The sequence below is a fragment of the Pogoniulus pusillus genome, chromosome 15 (assembly GCF_015220805.1).
Source record: "Pogoniulus pusillus isolate bPogPus1 chromosome 15, bPogPus1.pri, whole genome shotgun sequence".
Taxonomy (NCBI): Eukaryota; Metazoa; Chordata; class Aves; order Piciformes; family Lybiidae; genus Pogoniulus; species Pogoniulus pusillus.
Window position 1 is genome coordinate 16,137,838 of NC_087278.1, and position 26,321 is coordinate 16,164,158.

Sequence of the window (26,321 nt, forward strand, 5' to 3'; positions counted from 1 at the left end):
AGCCAGTACTGTTTTTCTGTCTCGCCTCAGATTCATGCCTAGGCTGTCTTGTTGAAGAGAAGCTGATAAAGCCATACAGTTGCATCTCAGACAGTGCCAAGCTTGCCTCTGCAGATAGAGCACAGAAATAAAACAAGTTATACTATTAGGCACATTTATTGTTACTTTTGTCATTTTGATTGCATCTGCACTAGGACTTGGGCCAGGACAGAAATGTTAAGATAAATTAAAAAATGAATCTTAATCAAAGTTGCTTTCCCAGCAAAAGCTTTACTGTATACTTGGTTTAAAGGCAGGCTGTAAATGGAAAAGAAGCCAAGTAAGGGGTTTAAAGAAATGAAGCAAGAGCACTTTGACTTCCATTTTATATTGGTTTAAACTCACTTAGTGTATTGTTTGGTGGCCAAATGTTGGGTCATTGGCCTTAAATTAATGAAAGACCCATTGATTAGAAATCTTTGTCAACAAAAGTAAACCCAAGTGATGTGCCATTACTGCCTTTACTAAGTGTGTGAAATGTAACAAGAAGACAAGTGAATCTTGATTTCATTTCTCATGGTGTTCATTGTTGAGTAATCATCAATGAAAAGTTACTGCCCATAATTCCATCATGAAGTGTGGAATTAAAATATGAAATTAAGAAATGCATCTTCTGCCACTTTTTGTGGGACAGAGGACTGGGTGTTCTGTGAGCATGTTGCAGTGTCATGGCTGTGGCATTTTGAAAGGTTAACTGCTTGATTTCTGAATCTTTGTTTTGCACAGCGCACGGAAGACTTCATGGATATTTGCATCGAAGCAGATACTGTCAGTAAAGGGCAGTTTGTAAACAGAGGGTGAGTATGGGAAGGTACTGTGGAAGGATGACAGAATCTCTCTGTCATCAGGGGGGTTGGAACTAGATGATCCTTGTGGTCCCTTCCAACCTTGACTGATTCTATGATTCTAAGATGTGAACTTAACACAGAGAGTTTATGCAAAGGTATTGGTACTGTCTGTATGTGGAGTAAGAAGGCTTCAAGTGTGAGGAAGCAGTGTCCTTTGTGCTTCCTTTGTGCTTGGAATGTTGTCTGTAGTGTAGTTGTTGGTCCTGCTCTCACCAGACACAAATCTGGGCTGTTTTTTTCCAGCTCCTCTGTACAATCCTACTAGCATTTACATTGCATCTTCAGTGCAGCTTTCACCAGCAACAGATTTTCCTACTAAATCCAAGTGTGCGGTGCTGCACATTACCTTATTTGCCAATACTGTTCTCTAGTCTTAAAGCTCCCCCTAGTGAAATCAGTGGAAAGATGTCAACACAGTCTTAACCTGCTTGCCATAACCATAGTATAATTCCTGCATGTATACTGTATATGATACTAATAGTAGCAGCAGGCCCTTTATTTGAGCCTCTGAGTGTAGAAGCTTCTGACCCATGCATACATGGTAGGTCAGGTTACCACCCATCATTGCTTTTAAATTTGCATGAGCCACATAGACCATAGTTTGCTTTGGACGAAGTCTTTGCTTTGAAGGCCATGGTAGGAAACATGGCCTTGTAAAGGAGGGAGGCAAAGGAGATGCTATTCTGCTTCCTTAGATGCTTTGGTAGCAGAAAAAATATGGATCAATTTGTGTGGTTTAAGGGAGAGGTATGCAAGTGTTCACCCACTGGAAGAAATGTCTCCCATGTGGACTGGACATGCTTCACACAGTAGTATGTTGCATTTTCTGACTGCAATTTCACTGTCATGCAGAAAGAAAACCCTTGATGAGAGTTAGCATGCCCTGCTGGCTAGACCCAATTAGAGATAGTACCAAAGCTTTGAGATGCTGTTGAGGCATAGTTCAAAGAAACAAGCTCTTTTCATTTAATAGTGCCTGAAAGTCTGTAGGTAACAAAGAAAGAGGGGTATATGGAGTGGGGAGCAGTGGGAGGGATTGGTTAGTCCTACAGAGAGCAGTCAGAACAAAAAAAAACTCCCTGTTTTTCAAGGCAAAACCAGGGTCTTCAGAGAAGCTCTTCACTGCACAGTGCCCTTTGGCAGCTAGGCTTGAACCAAGTCTGTTGTTAGAGGCTCCCTATTGCCCAGCACTACCAGGGATTGCCTTTTTTTTTTAACCTTCTTTTGAAATACATGATTTTAAACTTCACCAGAATTTGGAGGGGTTAAAGCATTTTTAGGGAAAAAAAAATTATCAAGGTGGGTTTTTTTTATATTGAAAAGAGCACTGACACAAGCTGATCAGAACTGGTACATCACACAGAGATCACACATCCAATGGGAAACTGCAGCGCAGGCTCAGGCAGTGGGAGTGTGTGTGTACATCAGAGTGCAGGAGGGCAGCTACTGTTGGACTCCAAAGAAAGGAATAGGTCATCCCAGATGTGCAAAAGTGCCCTCTGGCTGTAGATCAGATTAGTGTGAACAAGAGCATCTGCAGCAGGGATAGAGCTGATGTTTTAAGGTCGGGTTGGAGAAGAACAGGTGATTACACTCTAGCATTTACCAAGAAGTGCTGGGAGGAAGGAGAGTTGGGATGGAAAGTGTAGCATCAGTAATCCACGTTCTGGAAGTCACCACAGATTATGAAGCTATAGACAGCTGTCACTCCAGAGCAGGAATCCAGTTACCAGCTACAGTGCAGAGACTAGTTTTCTGGTTAGAGTGTCTTACTCTGAATCTTTTAACATCAGCTGCTTCTGGAGGTGAAAATTGGTTCAAATTGTATGTTATATGCAGTAGGTGGTGTGGTTCTCTCTCTACTTGTGTTTTTGTGATTCAGCATATGGAGTGGGATAAAACAGTTAATTGAAGCTGTTGCTGTTAGGCTTTGGTCTTGTTCCTGTTTCACTTTATCTTGAGTCAGTAGAATCAAATTGAAATTATTTCAGATCCTCTTATACTAGGTCACTAGAGAGGTGATCATTGCAAGTGGAGTTGTGTCTGTTTGAACCTACCAGCATTCTCCTTTGGCTGATCTCTAGTTCCATATCTCGTCTCTTTTGAGCTTTCACCCCATAATTGCATCTATGTAGAGCCTCATTTACTGTCATGGACCAAAAAAATCTACTTGCTTACCAGGACCATGTATGTTAAACTTCAAGCAGGTTAAAGTGTAAGTGGGGAATCCTGCTTGCTTGTACAGCGTTGTGTAAACTGACAGTATTGCATGCCATCAACGATTCATAATTTATATTGCCAGGAGGGTATTTAATTCCCTCGCATCCACTCATTAATCTTTTAGTATGTACATATTTGATTAAAACCAAACTTTGCACAGTTAATATTGCTTCTGTCCTTCCTTGCCCTTTCCTTTGGTATCTTAGCTTTCCTTCCTTTGTCTTTACTTCTGTCTCAGCTCTCTCTTCTCCTTTCTCTGGAATTTTCTGTCATTTTTAGGAGGTGCTTGCATTCCTCAAGGTGTATAAGACTTGGTGTAAAGGGAATTTATGATATGTTTTATGACTTCTTTTCCTGGGCAGTAGTTAAATAAACTCTACTTTAGTATCAGTCTACAGAATAGACAGGAAAGTTGTGGGCAGCTGGCATCACCCTCAGAGGAAGATCTGTGGTAGTTCTGCCGTGCTTGAGAGATGTGATATATTAACACTGTAACCCTTTGTTGTCCCCTTTGCTATTTGTGGCACTGTCTGGAGAAGGGCGCAAATTGAGGAGTTACTGTCTGGAGTTACTGCCAGGTGTGGTGTACCCTTTTTGAGAGGTATCAAAAGGTTATATGTGCCTTCAGTTAGGAGGCCAGAGGTCTCAAGTCAGAGGAGTCAGTGTGCTCAAGAGCTTGCACAAGTGCTCAAGAGCACACACTGAGAGAAGGAATCGCAACACATTCTTTAACAGTTGATGAAGTGACAGGACAGCAACCTAAGACCTTGCACCACCTGCTTTTTAAGACTGGTACCTGCCTTCCTTGTGCTCTTATTTGACATCCACAGAGGCAAAGTAACACTTTTCTAAGTACATGATAAGAATCTCACAGGCACCAGGAGAGAGTAATTTAGAAAACCAGATCCCTTATTTGGAATGGATAAAGTGATGATGCTCAGGGGTTTCTTTACAAGGATGATACAAAACCGGCTGATGAGAAATGTCATGCTGGCTGATGTTGATTTGAGAAGAAGGTTTTTTTGAGGGGGTTGCTTAGGTTTTAGATAGTGAATTAATGATTAAATGGAACTATAATTTTACTGGGTTTTCTTGGCTTAGGGTTGTTTAGGTTGCAGGTAAGTTATGTGGGTGCAGCATGGAATATGAGGAGATGGTAGTTACTGCAGGAATTGTACAGTTCAGCATGTAAGTGAGAAGCACAGAACTGCTATATATGTTCAAATATATTCAGTGAGGCTCAGAGCAGAAGCTGTCAGTGCATGCTGATTTGAATTGACTGCAGCAGAAGAGGGAATGTCTGTTGTACTTTCTCACAGTTAAACCAACAAATATTTGTGTATATACAGCACCTCTAAACTTACTAAATGCATAGTGATTTACCAACCTATAGTGGCATATCCCTAAAGATGGCTGTTCCTGAGAGAATCCTCTCCTTACCTTAGCTTTCTTTTGCTTTCAACAGAAGTCAAAAGATGGATGATCCACATATGTGCCCTGAAGGGAGTCAGTGCATCCAAGCCAGCAGATGCATCTTGCAGCTTCCAGAGGTGAGAAGCTAAGGGAACTAAGAAAACTCTGACACTTAATTTGCTTGTACCAGTTTGTGCTACACATAAAAAATCCCTACTCCAAATCTGGGGGGTTGGTTACACTGCCAGTGAAACACTCAGTTCCTCAGTGCAGCAACTGACTTCCTGGCCAGGAGACTCATACTGGAATTTACCAGGTGGTCTGTAAAGCAGAGGGGCATGATTGTTGTGCCAGTAAATAATGGCAGACCTTTTTGTAGACTGCAGTGGTGGTTGTAAAGGGTCTCTTGATATATTGTATTGCACACCACCTTCTCTTTAGTATGAAAAGTGACTGTGTTGTAAAGAAGATAAATATTAGAAGCCTTGTGGAGACCAGTGAAAGTGAGACAACGCAATGGGGCTCAGGTCACTCAGACGAGTCCCAAAACTTTTCATAGGCATGGCTGAAAAAGAAGCCAAAACTATGTTCCCTGTGTAATTTAACTTAACCTTTTGTTGCCTGTTAGAAAGAAGAGGCTGTTATTGTGGTCTTGGGGATGGCAGTTCTTGTTTTTACAAGGACATGAAATGAGTCTCATAGGTAATTTCTATTTTAAGTGATCTGCCATTCAGCAAAATAATTCCATGTTGAGGGAGATTAGAACATGCCAAAAGGTGAAAAAAAAACTGTCATTGCCAAGTGAAAGTCATGAATTATGATGTCATGATTAGACAGCTCATATCATGGCAGTTTTAGGCTTCTGAGATAATACTCTGGAGTGCTGGGCTGAGTGCTGCTGAGCTGTAATGGGCTGTGGTATAAAACAAGCTGTTCGCACTGCAACTGCTGCTAAGATCTTCAGAGGAACTGGAGACAGCTCTGCAAAGCTGCGAAGACTCATCTGAGAAGTGTGTTAATCCAGATGGAGAATCTGCTGCTTTCTGTGATCTGCTGTTCTGGTGTACAAGTTCACTTGGAGCCAGTTTGAGTATCCACATATCACAGCCCTACTTTGAGTCAAGAGCATGCAGAGCAGTCACCAAATTGGTTTGGGTAAAGACAACCTGCCTTTCTGATAAAAGGTTTTGATCATTGGTGACTTTATCAGTGTTAAACATTTTTAAAAGTTCTACTGCTGAGTAATTCCTGACCTGTGAATTCCTTTGCCTCTCACGTTTCAGTAGTAGTAAAACAATACCAAAACATGTTTGTAATGTGAATTTAATAGGAGTTAAGAGGCACTTCCGCAGATTAGCTTATGACACCACTGGTAGACCAAGATCTAAGTGCATGTAATTGTAGTTCCAATAGCAAAGAATCCTTCAGTATAAACAATGTGGGTCGTTAAAGTTCCCTAGCATCTAATTATCACCAATTAGCAACTGAGGAAACATCTTATGCAACATACTTTTTAATATATTAAGTGCAGTGAAGGATTGGTCTCACTGTTGTTGAGACCAAATGGGATGGAAGGCATAGGGAGGGGTCTGCTGTAACCTGTTAGTAAAATCAGGTGTCCGTGTTGCAGCACTAGAACCTTGATTAACACTGTTCTCTGTACACAGGGCACTGAGGGATCCTTCGGCATTGACAATGAGGAGTATGAAGCTATGCCTGTGGAGGTGAAGCTGTTGCCCCGCAAACTCCGGTTCTTCTGTGATCCCAGAGTGAGAGACCAGGTGCTCCGTGCAGCAGTACAATGAGAACTCCTGCCAAAGAGGCCAGTGTTTACCAGTCTTATCAGGGTCTCTCCAAGGCGCATCAGACTTTCACCAGCCTGATAACCCCACCAGGTTATTAAGTCATTTGGCCATTTTTATGTGCAAGGTACTTCCATTGGATGCGACTAATTTGGGTAGTCTTAAAGGAGTCAAAAATGCAAAGAAAACCCCCGACAAATGCATGTTAACTTGATGGCATCTTTTTTTCTTCCCCAAAGAAGTCATCAGTGTTCCATTTTCAGCACTGCAGGAGCAGCACTGTGTCAGATGCTCCTGCTTCAATGCAATTGTACATTAAAGTAAAATGAAAGCATGCTTGTTCTGGGCCCCTCAATTCAAGAAGGATGTTGAGGTGCTGGAACATGTCCAAAGAAGGGCAACAAAGCTGGTGAGGGGCCTGGAGCACAAATCCTATGAGGAGAGGTTGAGGGAGCTGGGCCTGTTTAGCCTGGAGAAGAGGAGGCTCAGGGGTGATCTTATTACTGTCTACAACTACCTGGAGGGGCATTGTAGCCAGGTGGGGTTGGTCTCTTCTCCCAGGTAACCAGCAATAGAACAAGGGGACACAGTCTCAAGTTGTGCCAGGGTAGGTATAGGCTGGATATTAGGAAGATGTTCTACACAGAGAGAGTGATTTCCCATTGGAATGGGCTGCACAGGGAGGTGGTGGAGGCACTGTCCCTGGGGGTCTTCAAGAAAAGCCTGGATGAGGCACTTAGTGCCATGGTCTAGTTGATTGGTTAGGGCTGGGTGATAGGTTGGCCTGGATGATCTTGGAGGTCTCTTCCAACCTGGTTGATTCTATGATTCTTGTCCTCATGTTTCAAGTTTACTTTACCAATGTATAAATCACACAAACCCTGGGATCTTGGAAATCAAATTCTTTTCAGGGAGTAATGCTTAAGACATCTATCAAATGTTGGAAATGCCACGTTAAAACATGTGGCTGGTTACCTCTTCACAAAACAAATTAGAGATCAGAGATACAAAGCTTCAGAGAGAGCTTAAAAATTCCCATGTAGCTGGTTTTGTTTTATTTGTTTTGTTTTTTTATCTTCCACAGAGTTCCAGTTAAGAATATTGTAGAAATATGTTAGTTTGGTCAAGTTTAGGTGTGTTACACAGAAGCAAATGGGAAAATGGCATCATTGACTCAAAGCTGCATGGAGTACATGTGTAAAAACTCTTCAATAAGCAAAATTAGTCTTTTTTGTAAGTATTCCTTTTATTCCTGTAGAAGTATAATACAAAAACAGGGCATCCAGATAACTTTTATTATTCATTGTGGCTGGTTGCTCTTCTATCATGTAAACAGTGCTTATCACTCCTTATGCAACCTGTATCTCCTTGAGCCTCAGTACTGTAATTGGTTTTGTTGCTTTTCTGAGCTTCTGTTTATACCTTTGATTTCCTTGCTGAAAGGGATAGTATTGACTTAGGAAAGGTTATGATGCCCTGTTGCCCTTATTATAACTTAGAAGTTCACACGATTCTGCCTTGCCAGCTGGAAGAAAAAAAACCCAATTCAGTTTTTCTGATGTGACAGTTGTTTGTATGTAGTTATACTGTGATCTAGTCTAAGTTCAGCTGTTGATTCTTTGCCGTAACCAAAATACAGACCTCAGTGAACTGACTTCCAACAGCTTTGCTAAAGATCATCCTGGCTGGAAGCTGCTGCAACAGCATCCTCTGCTGGCAGCTCGTAAAGGAACAATGCTCTAGGAGGGGAAGTAGGGTTTGTTTTCTGCATGATGCTGGAACCAGTCTGAATGCTGGTCTTCTCTCGAGTATACTGTGGAGAAACCTGTGCTACTGAGACCAGCACTCGTCCCTCTTTTGACTAAGATCTACAGGAATAGAGACCTGCTGGTTCTTTGTAATAGTTATGCTGGTGATAGGGCTGGTTCTGTGCTGTCCTTTACCTGCAGCAATTAAGAGTGCTCTGAGGACATCTGGGTCACTCCTCAAGAGCGCTGACATGTTGACTGTGCTCTGTTTTTTGCTTGTCAGCGAGATACCTGGAATATTGCTTTGCAGCCACTGGCTGATTCAGAGTTGAGAGCACTTTCACCAACTGAGTTCTTCCTCAAGATGATTCTTCTGTAGTAAAATCAGCAATTTTGTTTTTTTTTTCTCAAGTGGCAGGAAAGACAAGGCAGCAGCCATTTCAAAAAGGTAAGCTTTAATTGTATTTAAAGTACCCATGTTTTAGTAAGCAGGTTTACTGCACAGGCCTATGGGAGCAGCCACAGATCTGCAAGATGCAAACATAATGTTAGAACTACAACCAGCCTGCTGCAAGGGGTGAGATGCTAAGACCTAGCTGCTGGTTCATCTGTACAGGAAAAAGGACTAATTCTCTTCCATAGTATCAGACTCACAGCTCCCTTTGCACTGCAGTTCCTTGCTTGAGGGTAACCAATTGATCTTGTTAATGATGTTCTGGTGTTAAAATACCAAGAATCATCAGAGGCACAGGCTGATAGTTAAATCATCGTATCACCATAAGTTGAATAGCTTGTATACCATTCAAGTATTCTTCCCCTTCCTCTACAGTCCAGAGGCCTTCCAGTGTGGGTTGCAGACCTCTGCATTGCAACATGCAGAGGAGATGTGTGAGGAAAATATTACATAAAATAAGCAAGAGCTGAACCTACAGTGTTGAGGAAAGAACTCACTTCTCATGTTTCTGTCTGACAGCCAGAGAAACAACTTTATAAAAGCTCCAAGGCAGGAAGGAGGAGTAGAATCCGAGGTCTTGCTCATGAAAACACTTATCCCAGCTTCAACTTACAGTGCATTCTAGAATGGCTTAAAATACTGTAAGAAAAATAAAAGGGAAAGATAACGACCTAATGCTGGACCAGCCCAAGGCACCTGTTTATTTTCACCACAATTAACATTCCCATGTGAATGACATGTTGAATTAACCAAGACCTGAAATCCTGTTTCACTCTGGTTTAGATAGAGACATGACTCAGTACATTCTAGTCACTCACACAAGACATTTATGTTGTCTTTTCCCATAATCACTAGACCACTAGCCTTGGGCAGGGGAAGGGGGAGGAGAAGCTAGAGAGAGAACTAATTTAGAAGAGTTGTGATGGGAGAATTAGGGTTAGCCTGCTTTGTATCTAGACTTTGGAATTAGGATAGAGTGCTTTTGCCCTGCTATTCCTGAGACTACTGCCTTTCACCCTCCCAGAGCAAAGCGTGCCTGTCCCTTGCATAGTCTGCCACTAAAAGGGCTACAGCTACTTCTAGCTTTTTGCCAGTTAACTTTGGTGGTCCTTAAAAAGGAAGAAGTACCACAGTAACACTGCTTTACAGAGTAAGCTCTACAGACTAAGCTCCTTTCTTTTCTTTTTCTGAAAGCCTGCTAGAACTTTCTTCTGCCCTTAAGGATAATGGATAGGCAAGCTCATCTCTTGTGACAGACAAGTCCATTAGCTCTAACATATGCTGGAGTAGGTACTTCATATGTGCTAGAAAAGAAGGTATTAGACAAGTCTGAAGTCTTAACTCAGTAACAGTTCTCCTAGTATCTGTTATAGTTCTTAATTGTACTTGGCTCTAGGGAGCTTGGCCTAAGCTTGCAGTGAGAAGATTTTTGCATGAATCAAATATCTGGCATAGTATCTCTTGTTCAGACTGAATACTCAGCTTTTATTTTTCTCCTAACCTTTACCTTCTAATCCATATAGTACAAGTAGTAATAACTTGATTATACACTTCTACTGCAGTTTGAGTTAAGATACAGTTCTGAAGTTCTTGCTCTCCTGTTTAAACTCAAGCAGGTACCAAGACCCTGTGACTTCAGTGTTAGAGGGGAACATACCAGACTCTGTCTGCCAGGGTACAGTATATAAATGGTTACTGTAATTGCCATTCAACTTGGGCTCTGATCACAAGCAACAGACCAGAGGCATCACACCCAAAGAAATAAAGGCACCACTGTAAAGGCAAAGTACTTCAAATGAAGAAGAGGATTTTGTAGTAATCAGCAATATCCTACCATATGCCACACTCACTCCCTCTTTTAATTCAAAATACACCCAAGCAGGTGTCTCTTTTCCAGCTGCTAGTATTCAAAAAGCAGCCATTAAGTTCCAAGGAAGGGATTTTACATGTCTGCACTTAACTGCTTTACCTTGAATTATATTACCCCCTGGAAATATAAGTTTTAGTTAAATTGGTTCTAAACAAAACCAGCTTGCTGTATGAGCCTTCACATCCCAGGCTGTAGCCATTTGTTTGAACTATGTACCCATTTAACAAGGATTTTCCACATGCAACAGTAAAAGCAATGTCTATTAAAAAAGGAGTGCAGAAAGTTCTTTTGCAATTAATCAAACCAGGAAGGGTTAGGAGAGAGAAGTCTTTCTGTTCTGTTTTCTGTCTGGCAGCTACTTGACTTCTGTAGCAGTCACCTGCCAGGAGAGGCTGTAGAGAAGCAAAATACCAAGAGCAGCAACATAGGTGATAGGCATCTAGCCAGGATATAGCATGGATGATGCTTTTACAGTCACCTGCTTGTTTTGATGCTTCTGCACCAACATCACTGCTAGCAGCTGAAGCCCTGGTTTCTGGAAAGCATAAGTTTGATAAATGTAAAATAGTAATTTCAGGAGGTTCTGCTTAGTGGGCTCTAGCAGACCTGATGTTTTGACAGCTTGTGAACATAGTACTCTAATGTAGGGTGTTAGAAAGCTTCTGACTGCAGAGGCTATAAAGTTTCAATGACAAAGGTTTGTTTCTATTTAGTTCAGCAAAACAAATACTGAATTCAAAGAGAAGAGAAAGTCATTAACATCTGACCACAGCTGAACTATGTAGCAGACCTTCAAGAAAGAGGAAGAACTGCTAGAAAGTAGTTTCAGTTCCTTATTTTTTTTAATACATCTGAGGTCAGTCACAGCAATATGGTGCTAGCTATGCTTCCTCAGGAGTCTTCACTGCAGGCAGCACGTTAAAACTGAAGTGGGAGTCAGAAAACAATATGGAGATTGTAGGTCACTTTTACACTGGGAGCTGTCAATTTAAAACCAGTGTTAAGGGGAAGAACCTGCTCTTTCCATTACATGACATTCGGCTCTGTTTTTAACTTTCTCCCATTTTTTTTCTCAGCCTTCTAAGGATAATTACATTGCAGTTGTGAGCAAATGACAATACAAGCAGCATGTTTTCTCCTGAACAAAAACATCCAAAGCTCTGAAAAAGCAGGCAGGAGGAGTGATTGCTCATAGAGAGAGATATCACAGGAATATAAAATGTTGACGCTCATACCAATGAACTGTGCAATAAGTCTTGTGAGGCCCCTGATCTCACACTTCACTGAAACATCTGAATCCACAGGAAGCAAAACCTCTGCTGCAGATAGCTGTCAGGGAAATCCAGGATATGCTAGCTTACTTCCTTCCAGAGAGACAGATGGTCTACTTGGAGAACTTTGCTTTACCTGTTTTTAAAGAGGAGTTGTCAGGTGAGACATTGGTGGCTCAGGTTCTGTCTCATCCTATAAAAAGCTAATGCAAATGGACACATTACATACAGTTTTCTTTCTACAAATGCCAGAGGCTGCATGGGTGCTGAAGTCTACTGTGGTGAAAGCAGCAGCTATTTGAGCTATTGCCACAGGTTAGGAAGAACAGTTAACTTAAAGCTGATGCTAATACTGGCTGAAGGACTTTGGGCATGTCACACCTAGAACCTACAGTACCATTCTTGGATTTCACATGGTGAAGGGATTACTCTTTACTGGGGTAACCTTCTTGGAGAGAAACACTGGGTCTGCATGAATTGAATCCTATTCTTCCCACAGTATAAGAGTAAGAAAACACTGTTCCCATCTACAGCTTCTCTACCCAGGAGAAAAGAAAAAAAAACCAGGTTTGCTGTTAGACATTGCTTCTAGCAGCTGTGCCAGCTAACACCAGACTCCAAGGGAACCTCCTGCAAACTGTGAAGCTCTGCAGCTGAAAGGTCACATACTGCTCTGTGTCTCACGCTGACAGCCAAGGATAGTGGCAGGAAGTGCTGAAGGCAGCTCGACAAAAGGAGGATCAGCAGACAATGTTAACGCAAAGGACTGACAAGTACCATCTGCTACAAACGGTGAGTGACATTAGTTAGAGCACACACGTAGGTATTCAAGTCAATTTGGCCCTGCACCATCTGAGCCGAGGCTGGAGAACATTGTGACAGCAAGGTGGCTCAGTGATGCTGGTCCCTGTTAAACCATTTCTTGCTAGTTTGAAGATTTTAAACCAAAGCAGCAGGTGTGATGCAGCTGAAAACCAAAGAAGTGATAGGAGGCATTAAGTCGAGATGGTGCTCTTCCCCAGCTATAAGATAGGTAGGTACAGTCTTTGCCAGTTTATACCACCTCAGATGTTGAAAGTGAAACCATGCAGCTCATGTAAGCAAAGTCATATGATCCTGTAGTGCCACCTTATCCCAAACTTCTCTGCCATTGCTGAGGAAGGGTGGCTTTATTCCAGCTCAGCTGAGTGAAGGGTTTTTAAAGTTCTGTTCTTTTATCACTGCTTTAACTGTCTCCACCAAGAAACATGGTAGGACAGACATTTTATGAGACTGCGTCACTAACAGCCTGTGCTGAAGCTCTCTGCAGTCCTCAGGTGGAAGAGGGGGATGACAGGAGGGTTTTCCAGCCAAGTCTTGAGAGCTCAGCTACACCATTTCACATTGGTCTCTATCAGACAAAGTGCTTTCCTGAAGTCTTCAGCCTTCAGATTTCCAGGCTAGGCCAAAACCTAGCTATCACTGGCAACAGTAAGGATTGGTGCAAAAGTGCCACTGGTCCCTATCTAAACAACAAAAAAAACCCAACAAATCCACAAATTAATGAGAAAGACAAAAAAACCCACAAAAACCCCAACCTAGATCAAGTACTCATTGGGAAGCTAAGGGGAAGAAAATAAAACCATATTTGGTTTTAAAATTATAAATACTCTCCCTATAAAGCTATTAAACAAAACAAGATCCATCCAGTGGCTGCAGTGAGTTCCAGTGATCCTCCTCAGCAGTGTCTGGTAGTCTTTAAAAAGTGATCTTTGCTCCTCATCTCTCTTGTCCTTGGTTTAAGTGCAGCAGGGGTTGTCAATGACTAGCATAACATCAATGCCATACACTTCCAGCAGGTCCATAAGGAAACTTCTATCCCCTTGGGGATCCAGGCCCATGCCTCGTGCGTGGTCAGCTGTCAGAGTCTTGTCCTGGCTAGCTGACACCTCCATCAGTGTCTGAAAGATGCGGTTGTTCTGCTCCATGAAAAACCTATAGGGTAAAGTCAGCTGAGATGGTGGCATTGGACCCCCAAAAAGACAGTGTATTTACCAAACAGGCAGCAGAGCCCCACACTTGTATTTAACCCTTTTTTAACCTTAGAGTCCACCTTCTTGGGTGATGCTATAACAGTTTTCCATCCACCCTACATCTGATCCAGAATAAACAAGGATGAAAGAGTAGCTTCTACTTCACAGCAGTGCTTTTGTGAGGCCAGGTATAGGCACTTCACTCTCCAGAAGCAAGCCACTTTATCAGCTTTATTTTGTGGTAACCAAGCAGGTACATCAGACCTATAGCTCCCATAAAGCAAAGGAGGAAACAGTGTTGTGAGCCACTGGGTAAATAAATTCTCCATTGCTGGCACAGAACACAGCAGTGAGAGCTGCCTCTTACCTACTGCTTTCCTGGAAACACGCAAGGCTGTTCAGAAAGACTGCTGACTACACCTGTGCAGCAAAACGTTCAGAGCTCTGCCCTGACAGCCCTTCACAATTTCATCCCATTACTTCTCACCTGCTGCAGACTGTGAACATTACCAACAGGCAGTGAAGGGCTACAGAGATGGTAGAGGTGTGCTGTTCATCTAATTAACTCCATGCTTCACACTCTACACCCTGTTCTGCTTTTTTCTGTTAAGCCAGGTACAATGGGCCAGTCCTTCACATGCAAGCCTTATCTCCATGTTACCACCCTGAGCATGGTACAATGTCTGCTTCCTGTGGACATTGTCCTTTCCAGAGCCAAATGTTCTGACATGAAGAGTCCTGTAGTGTTTGTGTTTTTAGAAATGGGAGGAGATTCTTGCATTTCTGGTTGTGTTTTTAAAATTCCTTTCTCACATAAGAGATCCCAGTGAAAGCTAACAGGTCTGTATATGGCTTTTTAAATGGAAAGGAAGATGACCTGAAGAGGAAGAACCAATTTGGTTCTTGGATCCCTAGAGGAAGACAGCTGACTATGGAATTACGTTAACCATGATGTTTCATAATATGCCAAACCAGTGCGACTTGAAATCAGTGAAAGAGCCTCTAAACCAAACAGCAACCAAATAAGAATTAGAGGTAGCCACTCACAAGATGAAAAGGTCCTCTTCACAGGAGCTACAGTCCTCACCCACTTCTTGAGAGTACATTAACATCTGCCTGAGAGAAAGGAGACATTAATTGCACATACCTACAGTGAACTTCAAAGCATTTTGAGAAGACAAAGATTACAACTAAAATCTTACCATCTGTCCTTGAAAACCAATCAGACTGGCACTGCTGCCCCAATATCTGAGGCAACAGGGTAGTCTTTATAAAAAAGCAGTGGACTAGAAAGCAGGCTGGTTTCAGTTCTCTGCTCATCAGTGGTGAACTAGTGGTGATTCATGACCTCTGCTTTTCCTCCTGCCTTCTCTTTGCTCCTTGAGCTAACTGGCAGAGTGACTGTATGTGTGCAGAGTGCCATGGGGCTCTCGCATCAGTCAGCTACAGCAGAACCAGAATCATGAAGAGATAAGCTAAAGCAGTGGGAAACTTTGAAAATACTGACAGGAAGGAAAGCACAAAGGAGCAGTGTGCTCTCTATCCCACATCACCCTGCTTTGCTATCAGGATCAGGACCTTCAGACATGTTATTACCTCTGGTCATTGAGCCGCCGGTACTTTTCCTTGTCAGCATTGTTAATTTTCAGGAGTGGCTGCAGATGCTCATGATGTGTCTTCACATTCTGGTTGTCCACATAGACATCATAGAGATCTTGTTTCTCCTCAAAGATCTTTTCTGTTGTACCTGCCAACATCAGAGATTTTTTGAGCAGCATGTTGCTTTCCCAGCGGAGCAACAGTTCTCTCCTGCTTTTGTAGTTAATTGTTCCATACACATCCTGCATTTCTCATCAGTTTTACTCCAGCCTGGTGATTCAATACGTTTTGCAGCCTAAAGTTAAAAAGTCACACCTAATCCATCATACTTACAGGCCACATAAGATACTTCAGTTTCCAGCATTTCTATGTCTGCCACATTCACATAGAAGAATGGTTTGGACTCTGGGACAGTTCCTCCAAGACCAGGCAGAGAAACATTGGCAAGGCAACAGCAGCAATACACTGTAGACAAGAAAAGTGAGATGCTTTCATTGTTTCCTCAAGGGCATTCTGAACATCAATTATACCACACACTTCTGTGAAATCAGTGGTGAGTTTTGAAATGCCCCTGAAGACTGTGTAAGTTCTCAAAGGAGACATCCTGTTTTGGATAGGACATAAATCAGTTGTTCTATAGGAATCTCATGTCTAGATTCCACAAATTGATTCAGCAGTCTTTATTGTCCTGCGCTGAAAGTGCTGTCTTTACCAATGCCAGCTTACTTCCTTACTCAAAATGCCTGAAGAAAAGCATTTATCAGGAAATGAGTAAATGCAGGCTGAGCAGCATCTCCACAAGGGATGGTCGCAATGGATTCTGAATGTCTGTCCCCTCAGTACCCACAGGCATTGCTGCAGTGCTTCAGCCCACTAGATCACTGCTCTGTGGTGTCCCTGGAAACATACCTCTGTAGCAGACAACTCCAACTGGGGGTGGTGAAAATATCAATATGCGCTTGCGCAGCAGGGCAAACTTCCAGAGGACAAGGATCTGCTCACCGAAAAATTTGATGAACTGAGACATACAGCCAGCAGGGTGTGTGATCTGCAGGTGGAAGGGAAGAAAACAGCTCAGAGGTGAAGCAGGGACACATGCACAGATGCTAGATCTAAATGTGGGAGCAAGACCAGTGCACAGCAATGACAGAACTGCAGCTTTTAACAGCCTGAGTAACAAAATTTTATCTAAAGCAGCCTACAAAGCACTGGAGTGACCACTTATATAAAGAAGTACAAGCAACGTAGAGCAGCAGCACACTGTCCACTCCTACAAGCCTTAGAGCACCTGCCTTACCTTCATTTCTGGGTACATGTATCTGTGGATGGACGGCAGCCAGTGGACAGGTTGCTGAGAGGTAGGCGTGCCCTTGCTGTCAGGGAGAACTCCTTTCTTGTCATCATAGAAAGCCTCTAGATGGGAGTAGTGCCCTGGCATCTCCAGCTGATGTCTAGAAGAGAAAGCAAAAAAAAAAAGAGAGATCTGTAGTGCCTCCAGACTCTACTTATTTAGAGCCATTTACAAAGGAGCCCTCAGTGTCTCAGCTGCACAGACCTAGTCATGAGAGCAGCTGAAACATCAGGAGTAACACCAGCTTTCATTATAGACAGTGAATGTGCAGGAGTGAAGTAGATAGTGAACTGATGTATGTGTAGTACTGATCCTGCTTGAAATATATTCAGGTAGGGACAGTTTTCCCTTCTACCATCACCATTTTCATTGCCAGGTCCATTCAGCACAGCTGAAGCACACACCTAGCCAGGATTACCGTCATAGCTTTCCAAGCCTTTTGTAAGCCCTTAGTAAAATGGCTTTCAGAAAGAGAAAAGGGGAACTTCTTGTTCTCTCAGGTCTCCTTTTGATGCTTATGTGTGCACAAAATTAAGTAGGGTTTGAATAGCATTTGACTAACCTGTTAGCAATGTACAGACTGCTGCTATTCAGTTTCTTGTCTCTTTTCTGCTGTGACCCTCTCTTTTCTGAAGGAGTAGTCATTTAAAGAAATCACAACTCAGTGTTGTAGTCAAATTCTCACTTGTACCTAAAACTGCTCTCTGCTGAGGCAATGTTACCTCTTCCAGGCAGGGAGCAGCCAGTCCCATTCCCAAGGGAACTTACCTGACCTGGTTCTCCAGGAAGTGCATGTACCTATACAGCAGGGTGTAGGAAGGGGAGAGGATCCCCACAGACTTCATGCGAGCACCACGCTCTAACTCACTCTCCACGGGCATGTTGGCAAAGCAGGCCAGGCCAAAACAGAGCCCCTTCCGGAAGTAACTGGGGACAAACGCATGACAGAAAGGTTAATACTAAAAAGGTGGAAGGGGGAGAAAGAAAAGTGTCTGGCCACTGAAAATACTGATTTGGGAACACAGCTCTTTCTTTAGGGAACCCCTCTGAAATGTCATGCTGCTCTCTAAACGGCTCAGGGCAGGCCTTGGGTGTCCTAGCCCTTTCAGGAACAGGACACAACATGTATGGGATGAGCACCCAGTGCATCTATCACTGAAGCCTCCATCAACCATATCACTGGCTAGTAAAGGACACAGGGAAAGAACTTGGAGGGAGGACTAAATGAGGATGCAAGACCCAGCCAAAAGTCTGTCAGAAAGAATAGCCTATAGTGCATGAAGTAGTGAGTACAGTCTAGCTACCTAGTCATATGTTGGGTGCCACCATTTCAAAGCATACTCTGAGCTCAAGGGTTCAGTTTACATACCTTTAAATAACTTATTTCTGAGCAAAAGGAATTGTGGCACTAATCCATTGCAGAACATTGCTGCATTGCAACACCAGGTTAATGAAAGCATGGGAATGCAGGAAGTTTCTAGCTTGTCTTTCCACTGAAGGAAGGAGCTAGCAATGAAGAAGGTGAGCAAGAACTATTTATCACAGTGAAGGACCCAAAAAGATGGGCAGAATTAATAACTTTTTTGTAAGTCCAGATCCTGCAAAATTATTCCTATTTCAGTTCTGCCATTGTTTCCTCTTCATGCTAGGCCTCTGCTGACAGTCCAGTTGTGGCAGTGCAGTGTGATTTCCCAAGGCACATGAAACACGCACGCCACTGTGAAGCTGGCCTTCCCTATTCACCAGCTGACCTCCACAGCCAAAGCTATCATGCAACAGATTCCCACTGCTACTGGTACTTGATAGGATGCTGAGAGTACCTGAAGACTATCTTTGGCTGAGATAGATACAGTTTAGTAGCATGTTTATGCCAGGTTTTTCTCTTGTGTCCCCTGAATGAAGGGATGGTGCTGTAAATGTACAGCTAAGAGAAAGAAGTAGTAACAGAGCTCAGAAACACTCACATGAAATCTGACTGGATTTTGTGGGATCCACTTGCCATGGATTTGAATTCTACGCCTTCCAGGTCAATATCTTGGGGTAAACACCACTCCACCATGTTGCCTGTAGAGAAGCAAATTTGTTTGGGTAAACTTGGACACAGGTACTTATTTCTAAAGGGCAAACATCAATAAGAGCAACCTGTTGCTTTTAAATCACTGAGATGCCAGTAGCAGTGCACTAATGCAACTCGTGGACTCCTACATTGTCACAGGTGGTAGCTGACATACCACACTTCACACAACTCTTGCAGACATTACTTTCTGAAGCAAAACAACCAGGTATTGCAGGATTTCTGGAGCTTGTGCTTTCTCTGGGTTTACCCTTTATGCAGCTCACCACAGAGCAGCTACAATTTTACCTGACAACGGATGGGCTGTGGTATTAACACTGCTCCATTAAGGCTGACAGCACAAATATTTGACATAGAAAGAACTCACAGCATACACTGCTTCTTTTTAGGATGAGTTTCTCTAACAGCTTATACCACCATAAACATCCTCCTTTGTCTATGTTTGGAAGGGTTGGTCAAAAAGAAATCTCTGAGCCAGCATCCCTGTCACATGGAGTTTAGGCTAGGAGGAGTTACCTAAAGCTTTATCCATAGGCTGAGGTGATCCAAGTACTGCAACATGTTTGTGCATGCTACAATAACCAAAGGAAAAAGTACACAAATCACAAGCTAGGTAAAGATTAGCAAGCACTTGTTACTTGCCAGAAAGCATGCAGTTGTTCAGTGAAAAAGGCCACCTGAGGAGCCTGATCTTGGAACAGATGGTAGCAGAGAAGCCACAAAAAGTTCCTAAAGGTAGGGAAGCCCTGCCCTGCCGCTGGCAAGTTTACCATGAACAAAAATGAGATTTCTTTGGCCTTCCCATACCAGCATTTCAGAGTCTAACTTGCTGACCTGGACACTCCCACTGCACCATGATGAGCTCTAGGTTTACTCATTCAGTTTCTGTTCTCTGTCAGCCAGCCCATTGCAACAGCATTTGAAGTAACTTGACTTCACTTTTAACAAAGCAATGGCAGATAATGCCTTCTTCTGGTACTGCCCTTTGGGGCCAGTGTTCCAGCTGTGCTTGCACAGACAAGTGTATATTTGGAAGGGCCTCACACTTAGCTGAGACTTCTAGAATGCTTAAATGTGAGCCTCATTTTTGAAGACTGTCTTGTGTCATTACTCATACTGCACAAGTGTATGCATGCACTCTCACACAGTAATTGGGCTTAGCTACTGACATTTAAATAGGCTATTTTTCTTCTCACATAGATACTATATTCAGCAGACCTCCCCCAACCCTGCCTGGCATGGACTTCAAAAAACAACAGTATGAAGTGTGGCAACAGGAGAAGTTTTGCACCCAACTAGCTGCTTCTAGTCCACAAGTGGAGCTCTCTCACTGAGCCGGACTGGCTGGACACAGAAGCAGCCTCGTGACCCCAGCACAGCTCTGTGCAATCACATGTGAAGCCACAGAGCTCTGCTGTAAAGCATCTCTGCCTCAGAAGCATTTGAAAGGCTGGCAGGGAAAGCAGTGACATCATGCCAGGCTGTGCGGTCCCCTGTAGGCTTTGCATATTATATATAGATGTTGGCCTTTGTTGTTTTGGACGTGTGTGTTTGCTTTTCTTTTTAAAGGCACAAGACACTTCCTCAAAGGGTGAAGAAGTCAGCTCTTAAGGCTTGTCTCTTAACCACAAAATTGTGATTAGGGCCAGATCCGCTTTCAAGCCTTTCAGCGCAGAGAACCACTTACTGGTCTTTACCTACAGCTAAATAGATCAACGTGCAAGGCTGCCACTGAGCGAAGGAAACTGCATGACTTTGTTAAGTCCCAAACCCTGTTGCCAGGTGTAATAGCCACTGTGGAGGTACTGAAGTGGACATGGCCCAAACAACATTCTGCAGCAGTAAGGAAAAGACACCTTGACACAGATCCTCAATCTGCATGTAACCACAAAGCCAACTCACCTCTCAAGCAGCTATATTTTTTAATGGGCTCTGTCACAAGCAACTTGCACCTGGGCTCCTGGCCACTCCTCACACCACCCTGCCCCACGAACGCACAGTGACGTGGCATTCAGAGATGAAACACAGAGATTAAAAAAGTAAATTAAGGAAGTTGTTCTGGTGAAACAGTAGAGCAAACAAAGGAGAGACTTCACCAGATGCGATAGCGACTGCCAGCCTGATCCAGAAAGCAGAGGAAGGAGCAGGGAGCAATGTTACAGAGAACCAGGAAGCACTGCCCTTTCCCTCTGCAGAAAGAAGCTCTTGTGCACATGGCAAACTTGCCCAGTGAGAGTCATCTCTGTTAAAGTGGGCAAGTGGTTGTGCTGAGAGTCAGAGCTAGAGTTCACTCGGGAGCTATTGCCCAGCTCCAGACTAGGTCAGAAGCAGCACTTTCACTTTCTGGTGTCCAAAGTTAAGTCTTCCTCTTCTTTCTCTCCCCTTACAGAAATGACAATGACACTAGCATTTGATGATCATCACCTGGCCCTCCTCCTCACCACTAGATGTTTCCCAACATCTTTGGAGTCCTCAGCTGTGCAATGCTACCATATTATGCCAGGATACAATAAGCAAAGTGTGACCTGGCCTTCACACTGGCTCCATTTCCTTCATGGAAGAAACATGAAAAACACAGTATTTGCATATTCACTGGTGCAAAACCAATTACTTCGTTCTCTTCCCTCCTCATCTCCCTCTATTAGTCACATCATCCTTTAAATTATCAGACGGAGACCTCCACAGGGTTATCATCACCTCTGTTACAGAACTAAAGTTCACCTTCTTTTCAGCTATTCTGATATGACAGAGCTGATGTTGCCATGGACTTTGCTTCATCTTTCTTTATCTCCCTTCCAAAGCAAAATTTCCTGTTTTGCCATTTGCTTTATCCAAGACAAGCACAAGCCTCACAAAGAACCCATACCTGAGCATAACACCAAGTAAGTCACACTTAACAGCGCAAGACAGCACTGGATCTCCAGTTGGAACTACCTGCCCAAAGGGAATGTCCACACGAGGGAATTCAGCAGCCTTATCACATCCCCTTGTGACCATGCTCTTTAATGGGCAGTGATTGCATAGAGCTGGTGCTCACACTTTTTGAAATGTTGGTGCATTCCCAACTCATGACTCCTGGGAGGAGGGAACTCTTAAAGGCTGGGGGACAGCAAGATGGCATGGCTGCCTCCCATTCTGCACTGAATGTTCAGTTTGCTTTCTGCATTCTTGAGAGATCCTTCTCAAGTGTCACTTATGGTTCACCATGCTGGAGGTGAGGACAGCACCATTTGTTTGGAAGCTGCCTCTTATGTTCAGCCACTCATGCAAGCACTAACAGTCCTAGGGATGCTGGAACCACAACAGTGGCCTGGCAACCCCATAACCTACCATTATGAACTCATAGTATGAAACTGCTGGATATACTGAGCTTTTCTGTTTCAAGCCCTAACAAATTTAGGAGGAAAGCTGCTCTTTATTAGTGTAATAACCACTTCATCCTTCTAAGGTAAAGTATCTCTCACCCTGCCATAACTGTCCGTCCAGCCACCATCAGAAATTCTGCCTTTCACATGCCTAAGCAAGCTACCAAAGCTCTGGTGTGCTTTTATTAGGCAGGATCTCTTTTGAGTCACACACAAGGACTAGATACCCTAATGAACATTACAGGAGTCCATCATGTCATCTGATGTGACTGACCCAGAACTTCCCACATCCTCCTGACCTCAGTAAGCTCACACCTCTGTGACTTCAAAATCTTTTTTCCAAGTCTGTGTCCTCCTTAGGGCTCTTTGCCCTGCACGTGTGAAGCTGACATTTGGTGATGTCTTTCTCACAGTCATATTGTGCTCCTTTCATTCAGCATACAAGTGGAGTAGCAACAGGATGCTGAATCTTCCTCCTGACAGACTACTCCAAGGCTGATGACACCCAGCATTAGCTGCACATCAAATGTGAGAAGAGGTTGTTTCCCAGGTTTCCCTGGACTTCATTCAAAGCAACAGCTACTTCAAACTCCTAAGAAAGCTCAGCTTGCTATCAACCAAGAAAATTCACCACTTCATAGAAGGCATATGCTCTCAGATTGGAAGACAACCTACTGTTGCTGCAGTCACCTGGACTATTGCATGTTTTGGATACTTATGAGAAACACCTACCCTTCATAATCATTGGAAAGATGACAACCAATCTCATTTCATATTATGATGAATTAAAAGCTTTTGGCCTCTAGACTGAACACACCTCTTTCTGGTGCAGTACTAAACAGGTAACCTTTGGAAAACCCTTTGGTGTATCAGGACACAGCAGCCATGCTGCTTGGCAGTGTCCACTTCTGGCAGCACATCACACTTGAAGCTCCGTTCTCTTCACTACTCTTGGGATTTTCAGTTCAAGATCAGGATGCAGTCTTTGCTGTCAGGGCCTTCTTGTAAGCATGATGTCCCCCTTCCACTGAAGAATGCCACGTGCTTTAAAGATCTCTTTACTGCCTCTGCTACTTGTGCTATGGATTTACTAAGACACTGTCAACATAGGAAAGATGACCTCACTCTGCAATCCGGATGGGAATGGTCTCCTGCATCTTCAAATGTACTTCCTAAACGTTCTGATCATACCAAGACTTTCAGCTATGTCCCACTCCTGCCTTTGCACCCCAAGCTGGTGCCAGGCGGCTGAGAGACCTAACAATCAAAGGGGACACCAGACCCCCAAGTGTTAAATGCAAGGCAAATGCTAGCTTCCTCTTTGTGTCACAGTGTCCTGTTTTGTGGCCACCGCTAGAGCAGCAAGACTAGGAAAACAAAGTCAAGATGTTTTCAGAAATGCTGACTTGCAGACTTGGAGTGTGACAGAACAGTCCGACAGTGCCAAATAAGATGGATACAACAGCGAAAGGTGGAAAACATATTCCCTTGTCCCTCTCCTCTGCCCTTCTGGTTTGCAGCACTCCACTGAGAAGTCCCCGAGAACTCACCAGAGGCCAGCCTCTAAAGACACGGGTTACGAAGAAACATAGCCAAGCTGCCACCGCTGCTGATAGAGATGATGCCCCATGTGCCTGCCGTATCAGCCATCCACAGCCTACACCTGTAGGCAGCTCTGTGCCATGTGATGGAGGCAGGATGCTTTCGAGATGCTGTATAGGTTGGTGCCCTCCCGGCAGTGTTTGGCAGAGGCTCTGTCCCACGCCTGGACACGGTGCGAGGTGCAGGGGGTGCCCTTGCGCCCGCCTCAGAATCCCTGCCCCGTGTCCCACTGTACATCTGAGCTGCTCGGTCCTGCCCAAGACCACGGTTCTCCTCGGAGCAGCACCTTCTTGCCATCAGAAGTTCTCGGCGGGATGGCGATCCAACGCAACCCCCCTTAGACTGTCGCTTTCGGCACACCCCCGCGATACCCGCGGCCCTCGGTCCGGTGGCGAACGGCCCTCCTCTGGAGGCCGGCCGAGGCACGGGGGACCGGCGGCCGTGCCGCGAAGCAGCGGTCTTCCGTGGGGGTAGTAGGCAACCCGGCTTCCGCAGGCCGCTCTCCGCCGGAGTCCGGCGACACTGGCCTCGGGCGCGGCAGGGGGCGCAGTCCCCGCGGGAAGCGACATGCAAGCCGCGGGAACCCCGCGGGATTCGGCGCCTGGCCCCGGCTCGCATCCATCTTACGCTAGCGGCATGGGGACCCCAGGCCCGGCCACCGCAGGCCCTTTCTCGCCCGCCCCCGGTGCCTCTCACCCGTGCGGGGGTCGAAGGTGACCACGAAGACGGCCACGATCTGGTCCTCCTCCACCTCTGCTCGCGGCGGCCCCGCTGCTTCCGCCGGTTCCGCGCCACCCCACGAAGCTGCGCTCCAGCCGCCTCCAAGCCGCCGCCCGCCGCAGCTGCCCGCTTCAGCCGCGGTCGGCGGCGCCGACACGGCAGGGCCCTCGGCCCAGAAGAGCAGTGGCGCTTCGTCTGCGCGCTCCACCATGGCCGGTGTCCGCTGTCGGCACGGCGCCGATCCGAGGCGCGCCGAGCTGAACTGAGCCGAGCCGTGCTGCACGGTAACCCCACGCCGCACCGGCCGCCGGCGGGGGGCGGCTCCGGGGCGGGGACGCGGATGGCCACGGCCACGGCACCGGGCGGGGCGGAGCCCGGAGGGGCAGGGCGAGGGCGGCTCGAGGTGCTCAGGATCTGCCGCTGCTGCTGCTGCTGCTGCTGCTGCTGCTGCTGCTGCTGCTGCTGCTGCTGCTGCTGCTGCTGCTGCTGCTGCTGCTGCTGCTGCTGCTGCTGCTGCTGCTGCTGGTGCCTTCGCCAGGTTGTGGGGAGCGGTCAGTGCCAGGGACGTAACTGGAGCTTCCCGGGATTAGCTTGGCGCGGGGCTCCTGGCTTCTCTGCGATCCGGTGCTGGCTTCTGGAGGGGCACGGAAGAACGAGCAGACGACACCAGGCGGGGTGGTGCAGTTGACGCGCCCGAAGGATGAGATGCCATCGAAAGGGACCTGGACAAGCTGGAGAAGCGAAGCCATGTGAACCTCGTGCGGTTCAACAAGGCCAAATGCAAGGTCCTGCACCAGGGTCGAGGCAATCTCCAGTATCAATACAGGCCAGGGGATGAAGGGATGGAGAGCAGACTTGTGGAAAAGCATTTGGGGTGCTGGTGGAGGAAACGATGGACATGAGTCAGTAATGTACAACCCCATCCCAGGTTCCTCAAAAGGAGCATGACCAGCAGGTAGAGTGAGCGGATTCTTTGCCCTACACTGCTCTTGTAAGAATTCATTTGGAGTACAGTGCCCAGCTCTGGGACCCCTAACATAAGAAGGCCACAGACCTGTTGGAGCAAGTCCAGAGAAGTGCTACAAAGATGATCAGGAAGGACAGAACAGCTCTCTTGAGAAGAAAGGTTGAGAAGGCTGTGGTTGTTCGGCCTGAATGAATGGCAGCTCCAGGGAGACCTTATTGCAGCAGAAGAAGCTTATGAGAAAGCTGAGGACAAACTTTTCAGAAGGGCTTCTTGTGGCAGGAGATAATGGTTTTAACCAAAAAGAGAGTAGATTTAGGCTACATACAAGGAAGAAGTTTTTCACTATGAGGGTGGTGAAGCACTGGCCTAGTTTGCTCAGAGAGGTGGTAGATACCTCATCCCTGAAAACGTTCATTGTCAAGTTGGATAGGGCTCTGAGAAACCTGATCTAGTTAAAGATGTCCATGCTCACTGCAGTGGATTGGACTAGATGATCTTTAAAGGTTCCTTCCAACCCAAACTATTCTATGATTCTGTGATTGCAGGCTCCCTAAGACAAGGTACACTACCTCACTGCTTCATACCCTCCCAGATGGCAGAACCAGCTGCCTGCCTTCTGCCCTCCTCAGCCTGCAGCTCCAATGTAGACCAGTTGCCTTTCAGAGCAGAAACACTAAAGGAGTCCTGTCAGTTGTGTCCTCCTGGGTGAGCCTTTGGAGTTGAGCAGAGCAGCCTCAGAGCTAGGAACAGGGCAATCTTCTACACCCCTAAACTGCTGTAGTGGAAGCTACAAGCCACAAATCTGAAAGAATCAGTGATATTGATCCAGTATATAATGGCGTGCTATATATGCTTCAGAAAGATGTGAAACAGTTATCAGAAGAACAGGCAGAATCGGGTTGAGATGGAAAGATGGAGACATGAGCATGACCAAGGCATCCACAGGCAGCCAGCTTCTGCGTAATT

General features: G+C 45.1%; 2 protein-coding genes across 6 annotated transcripts in view; one reads left to right on the plus strand and one right to left on the minus strand.

Moving 5' to 3' along the window:
* The window catches only part of AGK (acylglycerol kinase), a 38,264-nt gene extending 31,608 nt beyond the window's left edge, over nt 1-6,656 (plus strand). For all 3 annotated transcript variants that reach the window (XM_064155524.1, XM_064155523.1, XM_064155526.1), the window contains 3 exons: nt 766-836; nt 4,573-4,657; nt 6,188-6,656. In XM_064155524.1, coding sequence (XP_064011594.1) covers nt 766-836; nt 4,573-4,657; nt 6,188-6,325 — 294 coding nt within the window. In that variant the 3' untranslated portion in view covers nt 6,326-6,656. The remainder of the gene's footprint in view (nt 1-765; nt 837-4,572; nt 4,658-6,187) is intronic.
* On the minus strand, nt 68-24,677 carry DENND11 (DENN domain containing 11). 3 transcript variants are annotated; one of them, XM_064155522.1, is made up of 9 exons: nt 24,365-24,677; nt 18,592-18,691; nt 17,396-17,554; nt 16,574-16,727; nt 16,186-16,324; nt 15,610-15,741; nt 15,274-15,424; nt 14,725-14,793; nt 68-108 (listed from the first exon to the last, which is right to left on the minus strand). In XM_064155522.1, the coding sequence occupies exons 1-9, from the start codon at nt 24,597-24,599 to the stop codon at nt 87-89; spliced, it is 1,161 nt and encodes a 386-aa protein (XP_064011592.1). In that variant the 5' UTR covers nt 24,600-24,677; the 3' UTR covers nt 68-86. The 3 variants fall into 3 exon arrangements, 2 of the variants coding, with proteins under 2 accessions (XP_064011592.1, XP_064011591.1); XM_064155521.1 differs by lacking the exon at nt 68-108 and adding an exon at nt 7,348-13,639; XR_010305027.1 differs by lacking the exon at nt 68-108 and adding an exon at nt 13,610-13,639 and having other exon boundaries at nt 14,725-14,789.
* Between the last annotated feature and the right edge of the window lie 1,644 nt (nt 24,678-26,321).